General features: G+C 43.9%; 1 protein-coding gene across 3 annotated transcripts in view; it reads right to left on the bottom strand.

Annotated features, from left to right (window-relative positions):
* MBD5 (methyl-CpG binding domain protein 5) overlaps positions 1 to 20,862 on the bottom strand; it is a 1,606,355-nt gene that overhangs the window by 140,068 nt on the left and 1,445,425 nt on the right. For all 3 annotated transcript variants that reach the window (XM_044074864.1, XM_044074862.1, XM_044074863.1), the window contains exon 11: positions 17,450 to 17,525. In XM_044074864.1, the coding sequence (XP_043930799.1) occupies positions 17,450 to 17,525 (76 nt within the window). The remainder of the gene's footprint in view (positions 1 to 17,449; positions 17,526 to 20,862) is intronic.

Here is a 20,862-nt window from a genome sequence, read left to right as displayed (position 1 = left end):
ATAGAGGAGAAGGACAAACCTTTATCCAATAACTCAGTAAGGTATTGAAGAGCAACACTTAAATTAGGTTTAGAAACATCAAAGTCCTTTGCTGTACTCCAAATTAAAAATCTCCTCCATTTATCTGCGTAAACTTTCCTTGTACTAGGCCTTCTGGCCTCCAAAATAACATTCAAAACTTGTTATGGAAGCTGAGACCCTTCAGGGTTTAAAACAGAATATGCCAGGCTGTTAGATGCAGAGACTGAAGTTTGACATTGAGTAGGTGACTGTTCTCCTGAGACAGCAGGTGTGGAATCGAAGGCAAAGGCCATGGAGGCTCCCGTACCAGACTTCTCAGTAATGGGTACCAGTGCTGTTGAGGCTAATCCGGAGCTATTAAAATCATGGTTGGCTTGTCCTGTCTGACCTTCAGGAGTACCTTTGGGAGGAGAGGCAGTGGTGGAAATGCATACACGTGAAGATTGCTCCAATTGAATGAGAGAGCATCCACTTTCCAAGCTGTGGGATGAAACCTTTTCGTGCAAAACTTTGGCAACTGGTAATTTAGTGGAGAAGCGAACAGATCTATGTCTGGAGTTCCCCATAACACTGTCAATTTGTGAAATACATGAGGATCCAATTTCCACTCGTGGGGATCCATGATTTGTCTGCTCAACACATCTGCTAAGGAGTTCTGTGCTCCTGGCAGAAACCTTGCCTGAAGATTTAGCTGCAAACTGAGAGCAGTCTCCCACAAAATCATTGCTTGTCTGCATAGAGGGTAAGAATGTGTCCCCTTGCTTGTTGATGTACCACATGACAGTTGTGTTGTCTGTTTGAATCAACACCTGCCCTGGAAGAAGTAAATCCTTGAAAGCTATCAATGCAAATTGGACTGCTAACATCTCCTTCAAGTTGATATGTAAATGTTGAAGTCTGGCAGGCCACGTGTCTTGTACCCATTTTCCATTTAGATGAGCTCCCCAAGCTTTGTCTGAGGCATCTGTCGTTAGAATCTGACTCGCCTCTGGTCGGGTCACAGAGAGTCCCTTGTTTAGGTGACATTCCTGAGCCCACCACAAAAATTCCTTTTGAATGCAAGGTATTATCTGAATGACAGTGTCCATATCTTGGCAGTGTTGCGTCCATACATTTTGAGATACCATTGTAGCTTCCTCATATGCAGTTTGGCATTGGGAAGTACCAGAATACAAGATGCCATGAACCCCAAGGCTTGAAGGACTGTCCTTGCAGTCAGCCTGGACTGACGAGACAATTGATGGAAATAAAGAGAAAGATTCTTTTGTTTGTCCGGGGTCAAAAAGGCCATCTGGGATGCTGTATTCAGTCTCACACCCAGAAAGCACATGTCCTGAGAGGGTACTAGACTGGACTTTATTTCGTTCACAGAATACCCTAGGCATCTTAACACTGCCATCACATACTGTAAATGATGAAGAAGTTCGTCCTTTCCTTGAGCCAGAATCAGGCAATCGTCCAAATAAGGATAGATTTGTATTCCTCTTAGCCTGAAGAAAGCTATCACTGGAGCCAGAAGCTTTGTGAACACTCTGGGCGCAGTAGATAAGCCAAAGGGCAATGCAGAGAACTGATAATGAAAAGTCCCAGCCCGGAAACGCAGATACTTCCTGCAACCGGGCCTGATAGGAACATGAAGGTAAGCCTCCTTGAGATCCAGAGTCACCATCCAGTGATCTTTGCCCAGCAGAGGTAAATGCTGTTGTAACGTCAACATTTTGAACTTGGGAATGTCCAGATATGTGTTGAGGATAGATAAATCCAAAATTGGTCTCCACGTGTTCCCTTTCTTCGGTACTAGAAACAGGCGAGAATAAAATCCTAGGCCCACTTCTGGCAGAGGGACCGGTTGTATAGCTCCTATTTGAAGTAGTAGAGAAATCTGTTTGTGAGCCTCTAGTCTTTGCTGAGGAGGAACGTCTGGCATGCCTTTGAAAGGAGGCAAGGTATGGAAATAAAACTTGTAACCTTGGTGTATGATATCCAACACCCATTTGTCCTGGGTAATTAAAATCCAATTTTCCTTGAAGAGTGCCAACTGTCCTCCCAAAGGTGCTGCCAGGCAAGAAGGATCTGGCAGCTGAAACAGTAGGTCATTGGGCCTGTTTACGAAAGGACTGGCCCCTGCCCTCACTCGAAGATTGTGCAGGTGAACTCCATGTTCTAGGTCTGAAGGAACTTTGAGCTCTGCCCCTACCACGTCTAGATCTACCCCTAGACTGAGAGTCAGAAGAAGGATACGTCCACCCCTTAGCAGGCCAATTTCTACTAAACTTCGGAGGCTGAACTTGCAAAAAATCTTTAACAGTCTGCATAGACTTAGCCTTGTCTTCCATTTTCTTCAAGACTGACTCCACAGGTGGACCAAACACAACACTTCAGACTGCAAAGGAGCATCCAAAATCCTTGTCTTAACATGGTCAGATAAATTCTGATCCTTAAGCCAGGCGTGCCTGCGAAGAACTGAACCAGTGGCAGCCACCCTAGAAGAGGCCTGCAAGGCATCAAAACCACACTGTAAAGAATGCTTACCCACCTGTTCAGAGACATGCACCAAATCTTGTAATTCTTTACACTCAATGCCTTCGGCCAGAGCATCCACCTTAGATTTCAATTGAGAAAGAAGAAAATTCTGATATTTCAACATATGAAACTGGCAATTCAAAGCCCTCATTGCTAAGGTAGAAGATGTATAGACCTTCTTTCCCCATCTATCCAAAGCTCTGGCCTCTTTATCTAGAGGAACCAGATTCTTTACAACAGAGGCCCTGACACCCTTAGGTCCCTGGCTAATAGTTTCTGGGTCCGCCCTAGGACTCTTATAGAGATATTTATGAGCCTCAGGCACCCTGTAATACCTATCCGGTTTAACAGGCGCAGGAGGCAGAGAATCAGGGTTCAGTGAAGCCTCTGAAAATACATCTTGCACAATATCCAGAACAGGAGGTATAGCTAAGGGCCTATGTTGAGGTAAAAACAAAAATTCCCTAAGCCTTTTCCGTGAATCAGAGAAGTCCTGACCTTCCCACTTAAAATGTTCCCTCATAGAATGAAGTGTCTCTGAAAAAGAAAAATCCTCTGGAGGAGAAGCAGAAGGAGTGGAATCTTCTGCATCATAATCAGAATAAGGAGTGTACTCCTGTAAGTCTTCAGCCGAAGACTCTGAATTATCCGAAGCCTGTTCAAAACTTTCCAACTCTGGCTCCACCCTAGGCCTCTTATCAGGAGGGGGCATAGAACCTCTAATCAGAGTAATCAAATCTTCTGCCATTTTAAGCATGTGCTTCTGAGGCACAGACCCTGCTGAACTAGGAGAGACACCAACAGAAGCTAAACCTGGCCTGCCTCTGGAAGAAGCCTTGGAAACAGAAGGAGAGGGCCTAACCACCCTGGGAAGGGAGGGGAGTACAGAAACCTGAGAAGCCCCTTCAGCCTGGCCTGCCTCTGGAGAGGCCACATCCTGCAAAATCAAGGTCTCCCCCTGAGACTCCAGAGAAGCCTCCATAGGAACCACCGGTTCCCTTGAAGCCTCTAAAGAACCGGCGTCTGGAACGGACGACTCATCTTGCCTGGGTTTAACCGCTTTGTCTTTGCGCTTCTTCGTGGAAGCGGGCGTCGGAGTATCCGACGGCATGTTATAATTGCACCGCTTTCCGAAGACCAGCCTAGCACAGTCTAACCTTCGCTTAATAGTGCGCTTATTAAACCTGGCACAAAAGCGACACCCGACTACGTCGTGCTCAGGCCCCAAACAAGGAATGCACAAAGAATGATAATCCCTATGCGGTATCTGTTTCCCACAAGAAATACAATTATTCACTTTTTCTGACATCCGGTAATACACTGAGGCAAGAAAAAACCAAAATATTCCCCAACGGGGTACTTAGCCAACTTGGATTCGGTCTGAAACTCCGAACTCGAAAAATTTCAGAACGCCGAACGGCACTTGCAACGCTGCTTCTGCATCGGACCATGCGGCAAAAAAGACTGAGGATGTGACGTCGGTCATGCGCTTTTGTACCCTGACGTTCTGATGTCAGTTTTAAGCGCCTTGACCGACGTCAGCCTAATACTTTGGTATTCGGGCCGACCGAGGACAGCGGACTACCCATATGTAAGGACTGCAGCAATGTGAGATGAAGAACATCTGTAGTATCTGTCTGGTTTACTAGGAGCTGGAGGCAGGGAATCAGGGGTCATACTGGATTCTGAAAACACATCAACAATGTCTAGTACAGGAGGTATAGCCAAAGGCCTATGCTGAGGAAGAAGAAGGAAATCCCTAAGCCTCTTTTTGGATTCAGAAAATTCCTAACTTTCCCAGTGGAAATGCTCCCTTAAGGTATGTAAAGTTTCCCCAAAAGAAAAGTCCTCAGGGGGGGGGGGGCAAAGGGAATGGAATCCTCTGCATCAGAATCCTCATAAGTAGGTATGGACAAATACAGGTCATTAGAAGAGTCAGAAGAAACAGAGTCCTGTTCAGAAGATCCATAGTTAAACTCAGCCCTAGGCCTCTTAGAAGGGGGGGGGGGTTGACTGCCCCTGATTAAAGTAATTAAATCTTCAGCCACTTTGATCATTTGTTTTTTAGGCATAGGGGCCTGAACATGTGGCCTGGGCGTCAGTTTTTTAGACCTAGATCGAGATTTAGGCCTTAGTATTGAAGGTGGAGTCGGTTTAACATGCAAGTCTGTAGGCCTGAATATACCCTCAGAAGCCGGTGCCTGCACAGCGGGTCTGGACACATCCAAGGTAGAGACATTTGCGGGTTCCACAGGTGAAGCATCTCACGGCATACCAGACTCCGAATGGGTCTCCGTAGAGGCCTGCGAAATAGAAGTAGCAGGTATCAGGGGCTGCAAAAGCACCTCACCGAGTACCAGCGAACTGGCTACTGGCTTAGGAGAAGTGTCGGCAGTTTTGGACCTCAACAGCCTATCTCTGTCTTTTTCTTTGCGTTTTTCAGTACTCCGGTAGTCGGATGGCTAACCAACGTCATTTCTGGATAATTAAATCGAGAACCGAAATATTTAGAGGCAAAAATGTACCGATGACGGACAGTGCGCTGATTAAATAAAGCACAAAACCGACAGCAAGGTACGTTGTGGTCAGGGTCTAGGCAAGGAATACAGTAGAAATGAAAATCTTTATGAGGTATTTGCTTCCCACAAGTAACGCAATTATTAACTTTTACTGACAACGGTAAGGAGGAAGAAAAAGTTTCCCCAACGGGGTACTTAGCATTAAGTTGAAGACTTCGGTTCTGAAACTCAAAAAAGAAAATTTCAGGAGTCGGCAAACCGGCACTTGCAAACTGCTTCTGCTTTGGGCACCGCACGGTAAGAAAGACTGAGGTAATGACGTCGGCTGCATGTTTTATACCCCTGACGACCTGACGTCATGGAAGAAGGGACAGCAACTGACGCAGGACCCAAGACTTTGTTAATCAGGCCGACAGAGGGCAACCTGCCAGCAGATTACCCAAATATAATGACTGCAACAGTGAAACACAAAGAACATTATACAACTTCACCTCAACACTCTGTTATTATTTGTTCTCTGTGAGCAAGCCCCTGGACTCATGCAGATTTGGGGGATTGTAGTGCCACCTCAGAATCTGTAAACTGCACAACATGTCTGGTAACTGCATGCATGCTCCTATCAAAAGCACCAGGTTTTTACACCTAGTTGTGTCTCAGGGTTGTGAGCCTGGACTATCCCAGTGTACTTGCACTATAACCAAGGGGAAACTAGTGTGTGAAGGTATACCTCCACTTGGAATACAGCAACAGCAGAGCTTGGAAAAGATGCCCAGGGGCTTGTTCCCATGGGAACAGGATAGGCTTCTCTGCAGGAACAGCAAACTGGCCCATTCCTTAACATCAGACTTTAGCTTAGTAACAAATTGACCACTGGGATTCATAGGCAGGAACAAACAGGTCTAAGAGATTTTGCATAGCTTGCGAATGCCTGTTTCCCCAGAACCAATAAGCCAACTAGGTGCAGATAAAGAAGTCATTAAATAAGGTCCTATGGGAGTAAAAAAAAACAAATTGTAATAAAAAAATAGGTACAGAAAGTACAGTTGTGTAACTAAGCTTACCATAACAGTAGATCTTTGAATGATCACTGCTGCAGTAGCCTTAGAAATATGGGTTACATCCTGCCAAGAATATAACAGCTGGGCAGCTTCCAAAACTTCAGGGGACCTTCTGTGTGTTCAAACTGTCAGGCAGCTCGAGCTTTGCTGACTAAAATACACGTTTGGGTGCCAAGCCCTTCAGAGCTTTCCAGCCAATAGACAGAGGGAGGCTGAGCCCTGAAAGGACAATGCTAACAACAACAACAAACTAAATGTCCACACCCTGGCATAAAAAACACATAAAAAAACAAGGGGGATGGAGGGAGGGAGTGGATATTGTGCAATGATCATTTGAAAATCTACAGTTATGGTAAACTTACTTACAGAACTGTAATATGTTCATCATACTGATCACTGCTACAGTAGCCTTAGCTATATGAGTAGATTAGGTTTACTATCAAAACAGCGATCAGACTGCGTTTGATTTACTTAAGTCCGAACGCCCAATTCGACATTAGGAAAGAACAAAAAAAAAATGCTGAAATGCACAACAGTGAATGCACTATAGCATTCACTGTTATGAATTTCAACATTTTAATGCAGATCGCACTATAGTGGGGATTGGGAAATGTACCCTTTCCCTCACTGTAGTGCGATCTTGGAGTTTGTATATATATATATATATATATATATATATATATATATATATATATATATATATATATATATATATATAAGTAGCAGGGGGTGTGGGGAATTATATATATAAGCAGCAGGGGGTGTGGGGAATTCAGGGGGCTTGTCCCCCCTGCAAAAACATTCTTTGTTTTGTGTGTAACAGAACAACTTGCGGAAGTGTGGAGAACGTTTGAAATATGCCGAATTCGACATTCTTCACTTCCGCGTTCGACATTTGTGTCAGTCATTTTTGTTTTTTTGCTCATTTGGTTCTTTCAACCAATAAATCGCACAAGGTGAGAACGGGCAAATGATAGTTAACTGTAGATTACTATAGAAGGAGAAGAGTCTAGGAAATCCTGCAGAATGGTTCTAGAGAAGGAACCAGGCTTATAGTGCTCTGCAAAAGTATATACAGAGGACCAAGTAGCAGCTTTTAGAATACTTCTACAATCCAGTGTTTTCCGAAAAGCCATAGATGAAGCCAAGACATTCGTAAAGTGGGTCTTGACCCTGCCTAGAATAGTTTTGTTACAGTGAGTATAACAAAAAGTAATGGCATTACACAACCATTTGGTAACAGTGTGTTTTGACACAGGCTGCCCCTTCTTACTTTCACAAGAAATGAGCAAATGATCCAAAGATCTGAAAGATTTATTTAATTCTGTCAAGACAGTACCAGAGCTGTCTGTGGATATCCATAGTACAGTGTATGCTTTCTCCCTCATTTTTAGGTTCAGGAAAGAAAACAGGGAGATAGATAGTTTGGCTTAATGTAAACTCAGATATAACTTTAGGAATAAAAGAAGGATGAGTTCTCAAAAAAAAAAAAAAAAAAAAAAAAAAAAAAAAAAAAAGCCCTGTCCCTGAGGAAAATGACACAGGGCTGACCAGCCCAGCCATAAGAGCATGCAACTAAGATAGATAATCTTCTTGCAGATGTTGGAGCAATCAGTAAAACTGTTTTCCATGTTAAGAACCTCAAAAGTCAGAAAGGTTAGCTGGTACAAATGGAGGATGTGTTACTATCTATAACACAAAATTAATAGGTCAAGGAGAGGGGGCTGCTTGTGCAAACCCAGTTTCAAAAACATTCTGACATGAGACTACTGAAAGATGATGATCCATGGATAGACATGCTGAAATGGCCGATAAATGAACCACAGTAAAGGAATAAGAAAGGCCATAGGATTGTAATTTACACAAATACTGGCAAACCAGAGAAAGAATAGTTATGTAAAATCTTAACATAATCATAGATGTCCTTTTCTTCCATGTTGCAGTATTCTTACTGTGGGATTTCCCGCCTCAGGCGACCTGACGTCGGCTCCTATACAAAAGCTTAAGCCTGGTTGATGTAGGTGCATGGGACATCACACGTAGGGCCATAAACTAGGGACCTTAAATGTGATGTCTGCACGCACAGACCTCGGAACTTGAAGGCCAGACAGACGGTCTTAAGAGGGGAATAAGTGATGGCCAGCTAGAAGAGTCAAGTGTCATATGCTGGCTAGTTGCTCTTGGTTAAGGGTAGAGCTTCCTAAAATCTAAGAGAGCTAGGTTAGCAGTCCAATGTAATGCAGGGGGAAGGTGGGAGGGATGGAATACTGCAATATAGAAGAGAAGGACATCTATGGTTATGGTAAGACTTTACACAAATATTCTATGTCCTTCTATTCCTATGTTGCAGTATTCTTACTGTGGGAGAGTACCACAGCTAGTAAGAGATAAGGGTGGCGGTAGAGGTGGAATATTCCAGAAACCCATGCAGGAGTTTCCTAGCAAAGCCTGCCCTGGCTGTGGAGACGTATCTAGTTTGTAGTGTTAGGTGAATGTGTGAATAGTGGACCAGGTGGCAGCTTCTAGAATGGAAGCTGTGTTAAGCCCATTGAGGAAGGCTTTGGAAGTAGCCATACATCTGGTGGAATGAGCTCTTACCCCCCACTGGGGTAAAGGTTTGCCATGGTGTGAGTTGCAGAAATAAATGGATTTTCTGATCCATCCTGAAGTAGTTTGCTGGGAAACTGCCTTGCCTATAGCCCTGGGGTGGAAGGAGACAAAAAAAAAACTGTTCAGATTTTCTGGAGGGTTTAGTTTTGTCTAGGTAGAATCTAAGTTGTCTGTGCACATCCAGGAAATGGAGAATCCTCTTATTCTTGTTAGCTGGAAAGGGGAAGAAGGTAGGCAGATGAATAGATTGATTTAAGGACAGCTTGTTCACTTTGGGCATGAAGGAAGGGTTAGTGCGTAAGGTCACCCTGTCCTTGTGGAAGACCGTGTAGGGGTGCAGGCCACGAGTGCCTGTAACTCTGACACTCTCCTAGCAGAGGCGATGGCTACCAACAGTACACTTTTCCATGTACAGAGTTGTAAAGTAGCATTACTAGCCGGTTCAAAGGGGCTAAGTGTTAGTTTCTCCAGGACAAATTTTAGATCCCAGGGTGGCGGGATGGGTTTTCTAGGTGGTCTGATGTGTAAGACCCCTCTCAGGAAAAGTTTAACATCTAGTCTGGATAGTAAAGGGGAGTCTAGAGGCAGGCAGGCAGATATGGCTGAAAGATGTACTTTCACTGAGGAGTAAAGAAAGGCCATCCTTAATGAGTTCACACACATATGCAAGGACTAGGGAAGGGTCAGCCTGGCTGGGGTCCCTGTCTTTACTTAGACACCATTTTGATACATATGATTTTCTAGCAGCAGGTTTCCTGGCCTCCCTCAGGACTGTAAGCATGTCCTCTGAATAGTGGTGTCTAAAAGGGATTAGAAGTTTATCACCCGGAGTGTTGGTGCTAACATCTGTAGGGGAGGATGGATTAGGGACCCCTTCTGTTGTGTGAGAAGGACCACCTTGTGCGGTAACTTGTGGCGATTGCCCTTGGCTAGTGAGTGAAGTAGGGGGAACCAGTGATGCCTTAGCCAGTAGGGGGTCACCAACAAGATTTTTGGTCTGTCCTTCCTGATTTTCAGTAGGATCTTCTGAATTAGAGGGAAGGGGGGAAAGGCATAGAGAAACAGTCTCTTCCAAGGAATGCTGAAGGCATCTACTCTCCAGGCTAGTGGGGAGTGATCCTAGGTGCAGAAGTTGGTCAACTGTCTGTTCTTGGGAGAGGCAAAGAGATCCACTTGAGGAGTGCCCCAGCCGGTGGACAATGCCTAGAAAGGTTTCCCTGTTCAGCATCCACTCATACTGTAGAGAAGATGTTCTGCTTAGAAGATCTGCCTGTTTGTTGTCCTGAGAGGGTATGTATGAGGCCTGCAGAGACAGGTTGTGCCTGTAGGCGATTTCTCAGATTTGTAGGGTTATTCTGCAAAGGAGATAGGCTTTGGTTCCTCCTTGTTTGTTGAGGTACCACATGACTGTGGTGTTGTCTGCGAATATTAGAAGGAGTCCCGGGTGGAGGATAGGAAGAAAAGCCTCCTGGGGTAGGAGAACTACAGTCATCTCCCTGATACTGACATTTTTCTTTTGAAAGGCAGGACTGCAAATTTCCTGAGCTCTGAAGTCCTTGCAGGTGGCACCCCACCCTAGGTCTGAAGCATCTGTGTAGATGAACTGGTTTGTGGAGGGCATTTGGAGAGGCATTCCCAGGTTGTGACAAGTTTGTTGAATTAAACACCTTAGCTCTGATTTGAGGCAGGGCAGAAATGGGATTTGCTTCTCTAAGGAGTGTAAGTGTTGTGACCACATGTTCTCCAGGTACCAATGGAACTTCCGCATATGCATTCTTGCCAAGGGAAGCATGGGAATGGTGGCTGCCATAAATCCCAGGAGTTGAAGGAATTGTTTTGCAGAAATCTGAGATTCCAGTAAAAGGTTTTGAAAGTGAGTGGAAAGGGAGTGGACCTTTTCCTGTGAGAGAAAGGCCTGCATTAGATCTGTCCTGATCCTGCAGCCCAAAAAAATGTTGTCTTGCTGAGGGAGCAAGGAGGATTTGTTTAAATTGACGGTGAAGCCCAGGTTTTGAGGAAGGGTGGTAGTGAACCTGAGGTGATCTCTGAGACGTGTTTCTGTCTCTGCTAGTAGAATGTTGTCTACGTAGGTTTGGGTCTTGCAGTAAGCAATGGCTGGAGCTAGGCATTTTGTGAACACTCTGGGTGCTGTAGACAAACTAAAGGGCAAGGCTGTAAACTGAAAGTGAGAGCACGGTCCAAAAACATGTAGACATTTTCTGTTGGGAGGAATTTATGGAGATATGATGGTAAGTCTCCTTTAGATCCAGAGTGGCCATGAAGGCCTGGACTGGGATAAGAGGGTGTAGGGTTGGGAGGGAGAGGATTTTGAAAGGCGGCACTTCTAGAAATAGGTTCAGGAAAGACAGATCCAGTATAGGTCTCCAAGGACCATCCCTTTTGGGGACCAGAAAGAGTCTTGAGTAAAATCCTTTTCTGCCCAGGAGGAACAGGTTTTATTGTTCCTAGTTTTTGGAGATCTAGAAGAATTTGTAGCAGGAGTTGAATTTGGTTTTTGGGGGGGGGGGGGGGGGAATGGGCTTTGGGATGGGCTTTCCCCTCCAGGAAAGGAAGTATCTGTTTTGGATAACACTCAGTACCCATTGGTCTGAAGTGATGGTTATCCAGATGGCTAAACAGTGGGATAGGTGGGCAAGGCAGTCATGCATTGTTGGGTGCATTTCTGTCCTGAAAGGACTGTCTAGGACTTGGTTGAGGGGTGACAGATCTGGAGAATTTTTGCCTTCTGGTTCCCCTCCTTATCTGGAGGAAAAAGGGGTGGCAGAGGAAGGGGTTCTCCTGACAAAAGGGGTTTTCGCAGGGTAGTTCCTGTATTACTTTGGAATAGGGGACACAAGCAAATGCTTGATGTCCTGCAGTTCTTTGCTTTTCTCCTGCAGATTTTTAAAAAGCTCTGCAGACGGTTTTCCAAACAAAAGGTTATGATCTAAGGGGGTATTCATAATCTTAGTTTTAATGTCTTCTGGAAGAGGTTGTAGGTGCAGCCAAGAGTATCTGCTGAAAACGGAAGCAGAAGCTGCTGACCTAGCAGAGGCCTCTGCAGCATCATACCTGCACCTAATTGGGAGGTTGGCATAATGGTTAGATTGTTTACCTTACAAACACAAGGTGCAGGGTTTGATTCTAACATGGGGTAGTTGGCTAGGCTTAAAATGGCCCACAAGGGCAGTTAGCCAAGTAAGAATCTATGAACCTATAATTGAATGTCTGGCTACCTGTGAAGTCAGTGACAATTTGGATGTTGTGTCTGATTTGGTAGGGCAGTCAGGTGTGGCAGCCAGGAGATTAGATGCTTCTGAGACAAGGTCCAGTGCATATTTAACTATATGTGTCTGGTAATGTATAGCATGTAAGATCAGGGTGGAGGAGGTATATTCGTTTTACCAATCTTTTCCATGGTTTTGCTGTCTTTATCACTAGGCAAAAGAGATGCAGAGGGAATAAGTCTGGACTGCCTGTCTGGAGAGACAGCAATAATTGCAGGGTCTGCCAAGGGGGGGTTTAACTAATAATTTTTGCTCATCAGGAACCTTATAAAACCTGTCTGGTCCTTTAGGTGCAGAGGTAAAAGCATCCAGATAAGCAGGTAGGACTGGTGGGATGGCTGACTGGGAGGGAGACTCCACTTGAAGGAGTTCAAAATACCTCCTCTGGGTGTCAGTCATCTGAGTAGTGTTGCATTTAAAGTACTCTTTCATCTTTGTTATTGTTTCACCAAAGGTAATGTCCTCTTGAGGCGAGTCCCCTTCAACAGATTCCTCATCAGGTGAATAATATTCTAAAGGGGAGGCAATCTGGGATGCATAAAAAATGGACTCTTCAGAGGAAGAGTAGTAAGGTTCTAGTCCCTCCTCTCCTTCTTAGGTAGTCTACAAGGGGAGAGAAATGGCACAGGCAGGCCTAGGTCTGAGCACAGGTATAGTGGAGGGAGTAGAGCCTGTGGCCTGAGGCCATAAAGGCCTGCATCAGGGAGTTAGTGAAGGACTGCCAGTCAGGGGACTCCTTCAGGGGTAGAAGTCAGACGTTTAGCTTTCTGTTTATGTTTAGTAGGCATTGATTTGGGAGAAGGCCTAGACTCAGAAGCTTGAGTCTCAGGAGTAGGAGTCTCCGAAGGCCAACCGACTGTTCCTGGTTCCCCCTTGACGTCAGTAGGAACCGACTTATGGGCTATCTCCATGGACGTGCAGGCCGCAACTTCTGAAGCGGCTTCCTCGGTGGGAGCTGCTGAAGTAGTCGGTTCTGTCGGATGTCCCACAACTCCTACATCAGAAGCTGGCAGGATGTCTGATGGAGGAGAGGCAATGGAAGTAGGCCTGGAAACTTTGGCTTTTCTCCATGGTGGTTCAGTCAGAACAGCCAATTCAGGGTTCATTCTAAGCACAAGCTTTTGAGATGTTGGTTCGCTAAATATAAATTTAGTGTGGCCAGACAGCTGCAGAGTGTCTTCGGTATGAAAGATTTGCAAATGGACCATGCCGTATAATCGTGTTCCTTCCCAAGACAAAAGACGCAATGGTCGTGGGTATCCTTATGCGGTATATGATGCCTGCAATGGCATTTGCCCTTTTTAGCTGATATTGGCTAATATAAAATACAGCTAACCAAGCTCAAGCAAAAAGAACGTAAGGTTTCCCCAACGGGGTACTTAGCTTTTCAGACGTCTTCTATAGCAGAAGTGAAGCGAACGATGTGCGTGCAGACATCACATTTAAGGTCTCTGGTTTATGGCCCTATGTGTGATGCTCCATGCACCTACAGCAACCATGCTTAAGCTTTTGTATAGGAGCCAACATCAGGTCGCCTGAGGAGGGAAATCCCACAGTAAGAATACTGCAACAGAGGAATAGAAGGACATCAACTAGCCCCGAATGGGTGCTGGTTATGCTGCTGCATCAGCTAGAAAACTTTTTTGATTTACTAACATATGATTTTCTAGTAGCAGACTTTCTTGCTTCTGTTAGTACCTGCTGGATGTCCTCAGCAAACAGGTGCTTAAAAGGAAGTAAGACCCAATCATCCAGTCAGTTGACTGAAGTTGGGGTGCATCAAACACCTCTGTTCTTGTGTGAGTAGATCCAGTCTGTGAGGAAGCTTGTGGCAATTGCCCTTGGCAGCCTCCAAAAGAAGGGAAAACCATGGTTGCCTGGGTCAGAAGGAAGTCACCACAATGATCTTGTGGGATTCCTTCTGAATCTTCAGCAGTACCCTGGATATTAATGGAAAGGGTGGAAAAGCATAAAGGAGCATTCTCGTCCAATGAAAAGAAAAGGCATCTGTCTTCTAAACCGTCTTGTATGGAATCCTAGAACAGAATCTTGCCAAATGACTGTTTAGGGAGGAGGCAAAGAGGTCTCCTTGAGGAATTCCATACAGATGGATCAAATCTTGGAAGACCCCTGATCTAGTTTCCATTCAAGAGAGACTGCCTGGTCTTGCTCAGCTTTTCTGCCAAACAATTTTGCACTGGCAGAATGTAGGATGTCCATAGAGTGAGACGGTGTTGTGACGCGATATCCCGAGCTAACATGGTTAGTTTGCAAATGGGGTATGACCTGATCCCCCCTCCCATTTGTTGATGTACCACATGACTATGGTATTGTATGTACAACTTGAAGAGGTCTTGGAGACCAAAGAAGATTCAGAGAGTTAAGTGCCTTGATCATGGCAAGCATATCTTTGATATTTATATGTTTGTGTCTGTCCACAGTATCCCACACATCCCCTCCTGAAACTGCTCCTCAAGCAAAATCCGAGGCATCTGTCGTGGCTAACTACTCTGGAACAGGGAGGGAGAAGGGGATATCTGGATTTAAGTATATATGTTGTTTCTGCCAATTATTCCTCTTCTGACAAACCCCAGTACTGCGATTTAAAAAGATAAAGTGTGTTGGTGCTGGGAACAAACAAACTTGAGATACCACTGCATCTTTCTCATGTGGCATCTTATCAGGGGTTTTGTGACAATCACAGAAGCCATGAGACCCATAATCCTGAGGTATTCCCTCGCAGTAACTAAAGTTTGAGTGGAAAACCTTAGAAAAACACACACAGATACAGATCTATTTTTCCTGTGGATGAAAAACTCTCTGAACTAAGGTGTTTAGTTGACATCCAAGGAGCACAATCTTAAGAGAAAGTGTTGAAAAGACTTTTTAATGTACACTTGGAATCCCTGCTTGTGCAAGAGCTCTCTTACTAGACAGAGAGATTCCTGACACTTTAGACTCTGCAAAGGTAAGCAAGTTGTCTAAATATGGAAAATACTGGATACCCTGTGGCCTGCAGTGAGCTATAACTGCAGCTTGATACCTTGTGAACACTCTCGGTGCAGTGGATAGGCCAAATGGTAAGGCAGAGAACTGATAATGAGAGCAAGACAAAGAAAACCTTAAGAAACGTCTGAAATCTGGATGAATCAGCTTACCCCTCTCATCACACTTTTTGATCACCTCTGCAGCAGAGGGGGCAAAAACTAAATTTTTATCCAAAGGGAAATTTAAAATGTGATCTGTAACATAATCTGGGAGGTTTCTGAGAATGTAGCCATGTAAACCTCCTCAAAAGAGTACCAGTGGCTATAGCCATGGAAGAAGTATCAACAGTGTCATACACACACTGTAAACAATAAGTACTGACCTGTGCAATACAAGAAACTAAATTATTTAAACCAGATTTTTCCTCACAGAAAGAAACTGCAGATAAAACATTCCTCATACTTTCACAATTAGTCAGAACATATGAGCCTGCCAATTCATAATTCTGAAAATCAAAGATGCGAAAGTATACTTTCCCTTATCCTCATCGGAAAGAGTACGATTGGAATCAACTAAGTGTTTAGGTTCATAGGTTAGTACTAGGCTAACTGCCCTTTGTAAGCCTAGCCAATTATCCCTTGTGAGACTCAAACCCTGCATCTTGTGTTTGTAAGGCAAACACCTTAACCATTAAGCCACCCCCCCCTACCAGCAGTATGAACAACTAAAGCTACAGCTGCTGAGCCAGGTTAGGAAATAGTGTACATAAACTTAAAAGACGGATGAAATGTATACATCCTATCTGCTTTTTTAAGGGCAGATGGCTATCAGGAAAATTGCAGCCAGTAATACACATATCCTCTAGAGCAGACAGAACAGGAGGAAGTGGTGTAGGTTCCGAACTGCTTTCTGTAATAACTCATGGCATTTTCTGAGTTACTGGGATACTCAGTGTTCTGAAAACCCTGGCACATTCTAGTATTAGTCTCTGAGAAAGAGACCCCCCCCCCACAAGCAGTATCAGAGACTGAGCTGACATGAGTCCGAATCAGAAGTGAGAAGAAAATATTGCACCTGTCCCTTTATCTTCCTGTTTAGATTCAGAATCTTGAATCTCTTCACGAAAAGAGGTCCCTCTTTCTTTTACCAACAACTACGTAACAAGAAGATCCTGAATTAAACCCGGAGTTAGGCTCAGTAAACTATTCCTGTCTAAAGACATTTGAGGAGTAGTGGTTGCAAGCTTATTTTTCTGTTTCTTTTTGATAGCAAAAATAGGGTCAACCATGTTACAAATGGCAACAGCAGCCTCCCCACGGATGGACAGCATTCTGACGCAACAGAGCAGCCTGCCCTGTTCCCTTTCCTACAATCAACAAAAGTGTCTCTCTCTTGTCCACTGAGAGGACCCGAACAGCTGAACATGACAGGGGTAACTCTCAGTCCACACCTGCTGTAAGTGTTACACCAAAGGGATCTGGTTTAAAAAATGAGTAGTCTGAAGTACAATAAATGGCCGAAGCAGAGTCACCTATCTGTGGCTGAGGCAAACTGCTAGCCTTTGTAGCATCAAAGACTGATCAACTTTTTCTTTTTGTGGATGGAAGAAGAAACAACCATGGGATTGTTAGCTTGTTCCAGGGTCAAGCCGAAAATGGTGCCTCTTAACCTGGGAAGAGGAGAATAAAAAGCTGGTAAAATGACAAGTCTTTAAAATTCATTTTTTGTCACAGAAAACACATGAAAAGCAATTTAAAACACTTTACCAGCCCCAAAACACACTTTCTCCACAGAAAAATGGTTTTCAATTATTTTACACAACTTTTTTAAGTGACAGGAAAAAAGACTGTTACAGTTTAAAAGTACGAGACAGTCCATTAAAACGCAAAACACCTCCCTTTAAAATTCTAAAACAAACAATATTTAGAAAATGGACGTCCCCCCCCAAAGAAACTTATCTTCTCAGGAAAGGAACAGCATCAAACCGACCCTCAATCCTTGAAAGCCTTACAGGAACATACTCTTCAGTGGCAGTAAAGTTCTGAAAATCTTGACACCCAAACTTGTCTTTTAGTCAGGTCAGCTCGAGCTGCCTGACAGTTTGGCCAGTGGAATGTGCCTTGAAGCTCTGGAAGCTGGCCAACTGTTATCCTTGACAGGATATAACCCATACAGCTAAGGCTACTGGAGCAGTGATCCATATGATGAACACATTCAGTTATTTTTGTTTCGTTAATCTGATATTGTCAGTTTTCAACTTGGTAATGACAAAAGTTTACTAAAAAAACAGAGGTACAAGCATAAAAATTTAAGATCACAAATCAAAACAGTACCTATTCCCAAGATGACTCAAACTTTGATCATGGATGGAATCTGTTAGCAGCTCAAACTTTTCACCACTACACATACACTGCACAAAAATAATGTGAAGCAAAAAACTTACATTCTCGGACATTTTATCTAGTTCACTCATAGCCTCATGTATAGCAGCTTCTAAATGGTTATTCAGCTTCCCAGTTCTATGAAGGTTAGAGAAAAGAGAAAAGGAAAAAAAATCAAACATTTTTCAGAAATTAAAAAATGAAACAACAGAATCACATGCAATGGAATACTTAGGATTTGTGATTAACATTCTAGAAAAACAAAGAAATAAACACAGTTTCACTTGATAAACTGCACTAGACATTTGGTGTGCCTGATCACAGTCTCCAAGACAATGGAAAATGTTTACACTTCTGACAGTTTGTAAAATATGTGCAACAGGTAGTAGTGAAGGAAAGACACATTCATGGGCATGATACAAACTGTATGGGGCCAGTGCACTGCAACAACACAAAATATAGCTCAGTGTGACTCAAAAATAACATCATGGCAAGGCTGCAGGAGCACTGTTACTGCACACCAAACTAGCAACGGTGTGCAGTACATATGGACTGTTTAGGATGAATAACAGCAGTAGCATAATTCAGAAACAATTTGTGCAGCAAAACTGCCATATTAAATGGCATTAAATGACAGTTAACAAGGATGAACAATTCTGAGAAAATCCACTGTGATTAAGCCACACCAGTCGCATACAGGGAGGAATCCCTGACTGCAGTCCAGGTGACCTAGTTTTGATTAGCAGCCAGGCTACTTGACGTTATGGCTGGAAGGACTGGTATGCCCATGCTGGGGAGGGTGGAAGGTGTGGGTCCCAGCTGGCATAGGCTGCATCAATCACTACCACAGGAGTGGGACAGAGTCGACAGGTTGGAGGCTGGTAAAAAAACAATATGTACATGGCCAATCAAGCAGGTGACGGTAGACCTTGTCAGTCACATAAAGGAATGCTTGTGAACTGACGAAGGGGCATAGGCAGTCCTAACAGTGAAGAAGATGCCCACGTCACAACCCAAGCGGAGGGGAAGGGGTAGGGTTTGTATACAAAAATACTCTCACTCTTGAGATGCCACTCACAGCAGCTAACAGCTCAATGTGTGCCGGGATTGTGGACCCTCTCGATGCATCTAACGCTACGGGATCTGTAGGAATCCACTCAACCGTAAGTAAATAAATGGACTTGGGTCTGAAAAGGGTGACCTGAAGATGGGCAGGAAGAGGGAGAAAAAGCACCTAAGGAAAAAAAACACTGCACTTTTATGACACCACAACTACCAGATCCAGGGTTGACACAGCCACAGCAAATTATGCACCACCTACCCCTCCAAGAAATGTAAATGCACACACACTGTGCATGCTTGCAAGCATGTCTGTATTCATGAATACACACACACACACACACACACACACACACACACACACACACACACACACACCAATACAGATATGCAAACAAAGTACAGCATGTCAGCGTGTTGCTTCATGTCTTTAACAGAGCAAACTACTCCTGCTCACCAACTACACTGAGTAGTGCCAGAAACGTACTTGTGAAATGAACGCACAGTGACAGCAGTCATGGAATGCTAAATGATAATGAAATGTAAATGAGTAGTGTACAGAATGGGTAATAAGGAAAATGCAAGGAGAAAACACTGTAAAACAGTGCCAGTTACCATACCAGCTCGGAACTGCATTGGTCTTTGTACAGTTTTACCCTAGGAGTGGTGTACTGCTGAACACAGACACACACATATGTAAGGCATGTATATGTGCAAATAAAAGAAAATTACAACAGATCTGAATGAGCAGGTCTACCCTTGGAAACAGAAGGAATAATGCCAGCAGATGATGGAATAGCACTGCACATAAAACTTTCTCAAGTTCTTTTGGCCCTTTCTCCTCATGTTGCTCTGTTTACAGATAAATTAAATCCATGATAGAACAAACAGGAAAGGAGGAGGAGGAGCCATTCTCTTTAAAAACACCCTTAACCTCCAGCTCTTGCACACCACATCACCCACTTTTCAAAATGCTGAAGTCCTATTTTCTGTCCTATCCATAAGAAACACCAAGAAGATCAATATAATATGCTGCTACATACCTCCAGGCAACAACTCACTCATAATAGAAGACGTCCTACACTGGACAAAGGACAATCTACCTCAGGAAACAATCCTACTAGGAGACCTTAACACTGACTGGGCAGCCTGTAACTCCAGCAGCCCCTCTACACATATCAATCTATATGGGTTCTCTCAACTAATTGAAGAACCAACTAGAATAGATGAGAAAACAAAGAAAGAATTCATACTGGACTGTTCACTAACCAACTATCCCAAACAAAACTATACAGTAGGCTGTCTCCCAGATGACCCAAGTGATCATCTCCCCACCTTCCTGCTCCACAAACACTCCAATCACCCCAAACCAGTAGTCTACACATTTGTATGAGATGACCGTAACCTTACCCCACAATACCTAAATACTGTCCTAAGCCACTGCAACTGGGAACCACTACGGACACTTGGGTTAGACCAGGCAGTAGACTACTTCAATACTACCTTCTCTAACATCCTTAACAGTCTAGTGCCCAGCAGAAAGATCAGAGTTAAAGCCAACTACGCACCCTGGCTAAATAGGGACACCAGAGCCTTACTAAAAGCTAGAGATAAAGCCTGGAAAACTGACAAACCCCCTAGCTCCAGGCAATACTATCAACAGTTTAGAAACAAGGCCAAGGCTGAATCCAAAATAAACAAACAAAACTATTTTCTTAGCGCCCAAAAGAAATATTCAACTAATCCACAACAATTCTGGCATGTCATTAACTCCCTAGTAAAGCCAGGCAAAACCACTACTCCAGCACCCAGCTATACTAACAATACCCTAGACATAGCTTCTCAATTTAACAACCATTTTACTAAATCTATCTTAGCCCTGTCCAGTCAAATAACCAAAAACAGTCTACCCCCAATCACAACCTAACCTATCCCACATCACCCCTTCTTTCAGCCTATCACCAGTGTCCACCTCAACTATCAAAAAACTCTTCCTAAAACTAAAGCCAACCACACTGGCAGCTGATAACATACCTGCTGCATACCTAAAAATGGCTAGTGACTCCCTATCATATCCTGTCTCCATCCTAATCAACCGCTCCATACTAGAATCCTACATACCCAAACTCTGGAAAGTATCTCACATCATCCCTCTCCATAAAGGAGGTAATTCTTATGAATTCTCCAACTACCGACCTATTGCCATCCTTTGCCCCTTATCCAAAATTTTTGAGAAATGCATCCACTTGCAACTGATGACATTTCTTAACACACACAAGCTACTATCTACCACACAACACAGTTTCCATCCACATCACAGCACTACCACAGCCCTTCTATCCTTCACTAATCATATAAACCTTCACAAGAATGATATATATGTATCAGCCATTTTCCTAGACCTCTCAAAAGCATT

The sequence above is a fragment of the Protopterus annectens genome, chromosome 6.part0, assembly GCF_019279795.1.
Source record: "Protopterus annectens isolate FY-2018-M chromosome 6.part0, PAN1.0, whole genome shotgun sequence".
Taxonomy (NCBI): Eukaryota; Metazoa; Chordata; order Ceratodontiformes; family Protopteridae; genus Protopterus; species Protopterus annectens.
This window is presented reverse-complemented; position numbering and strand designations above follow the sequence as displayed.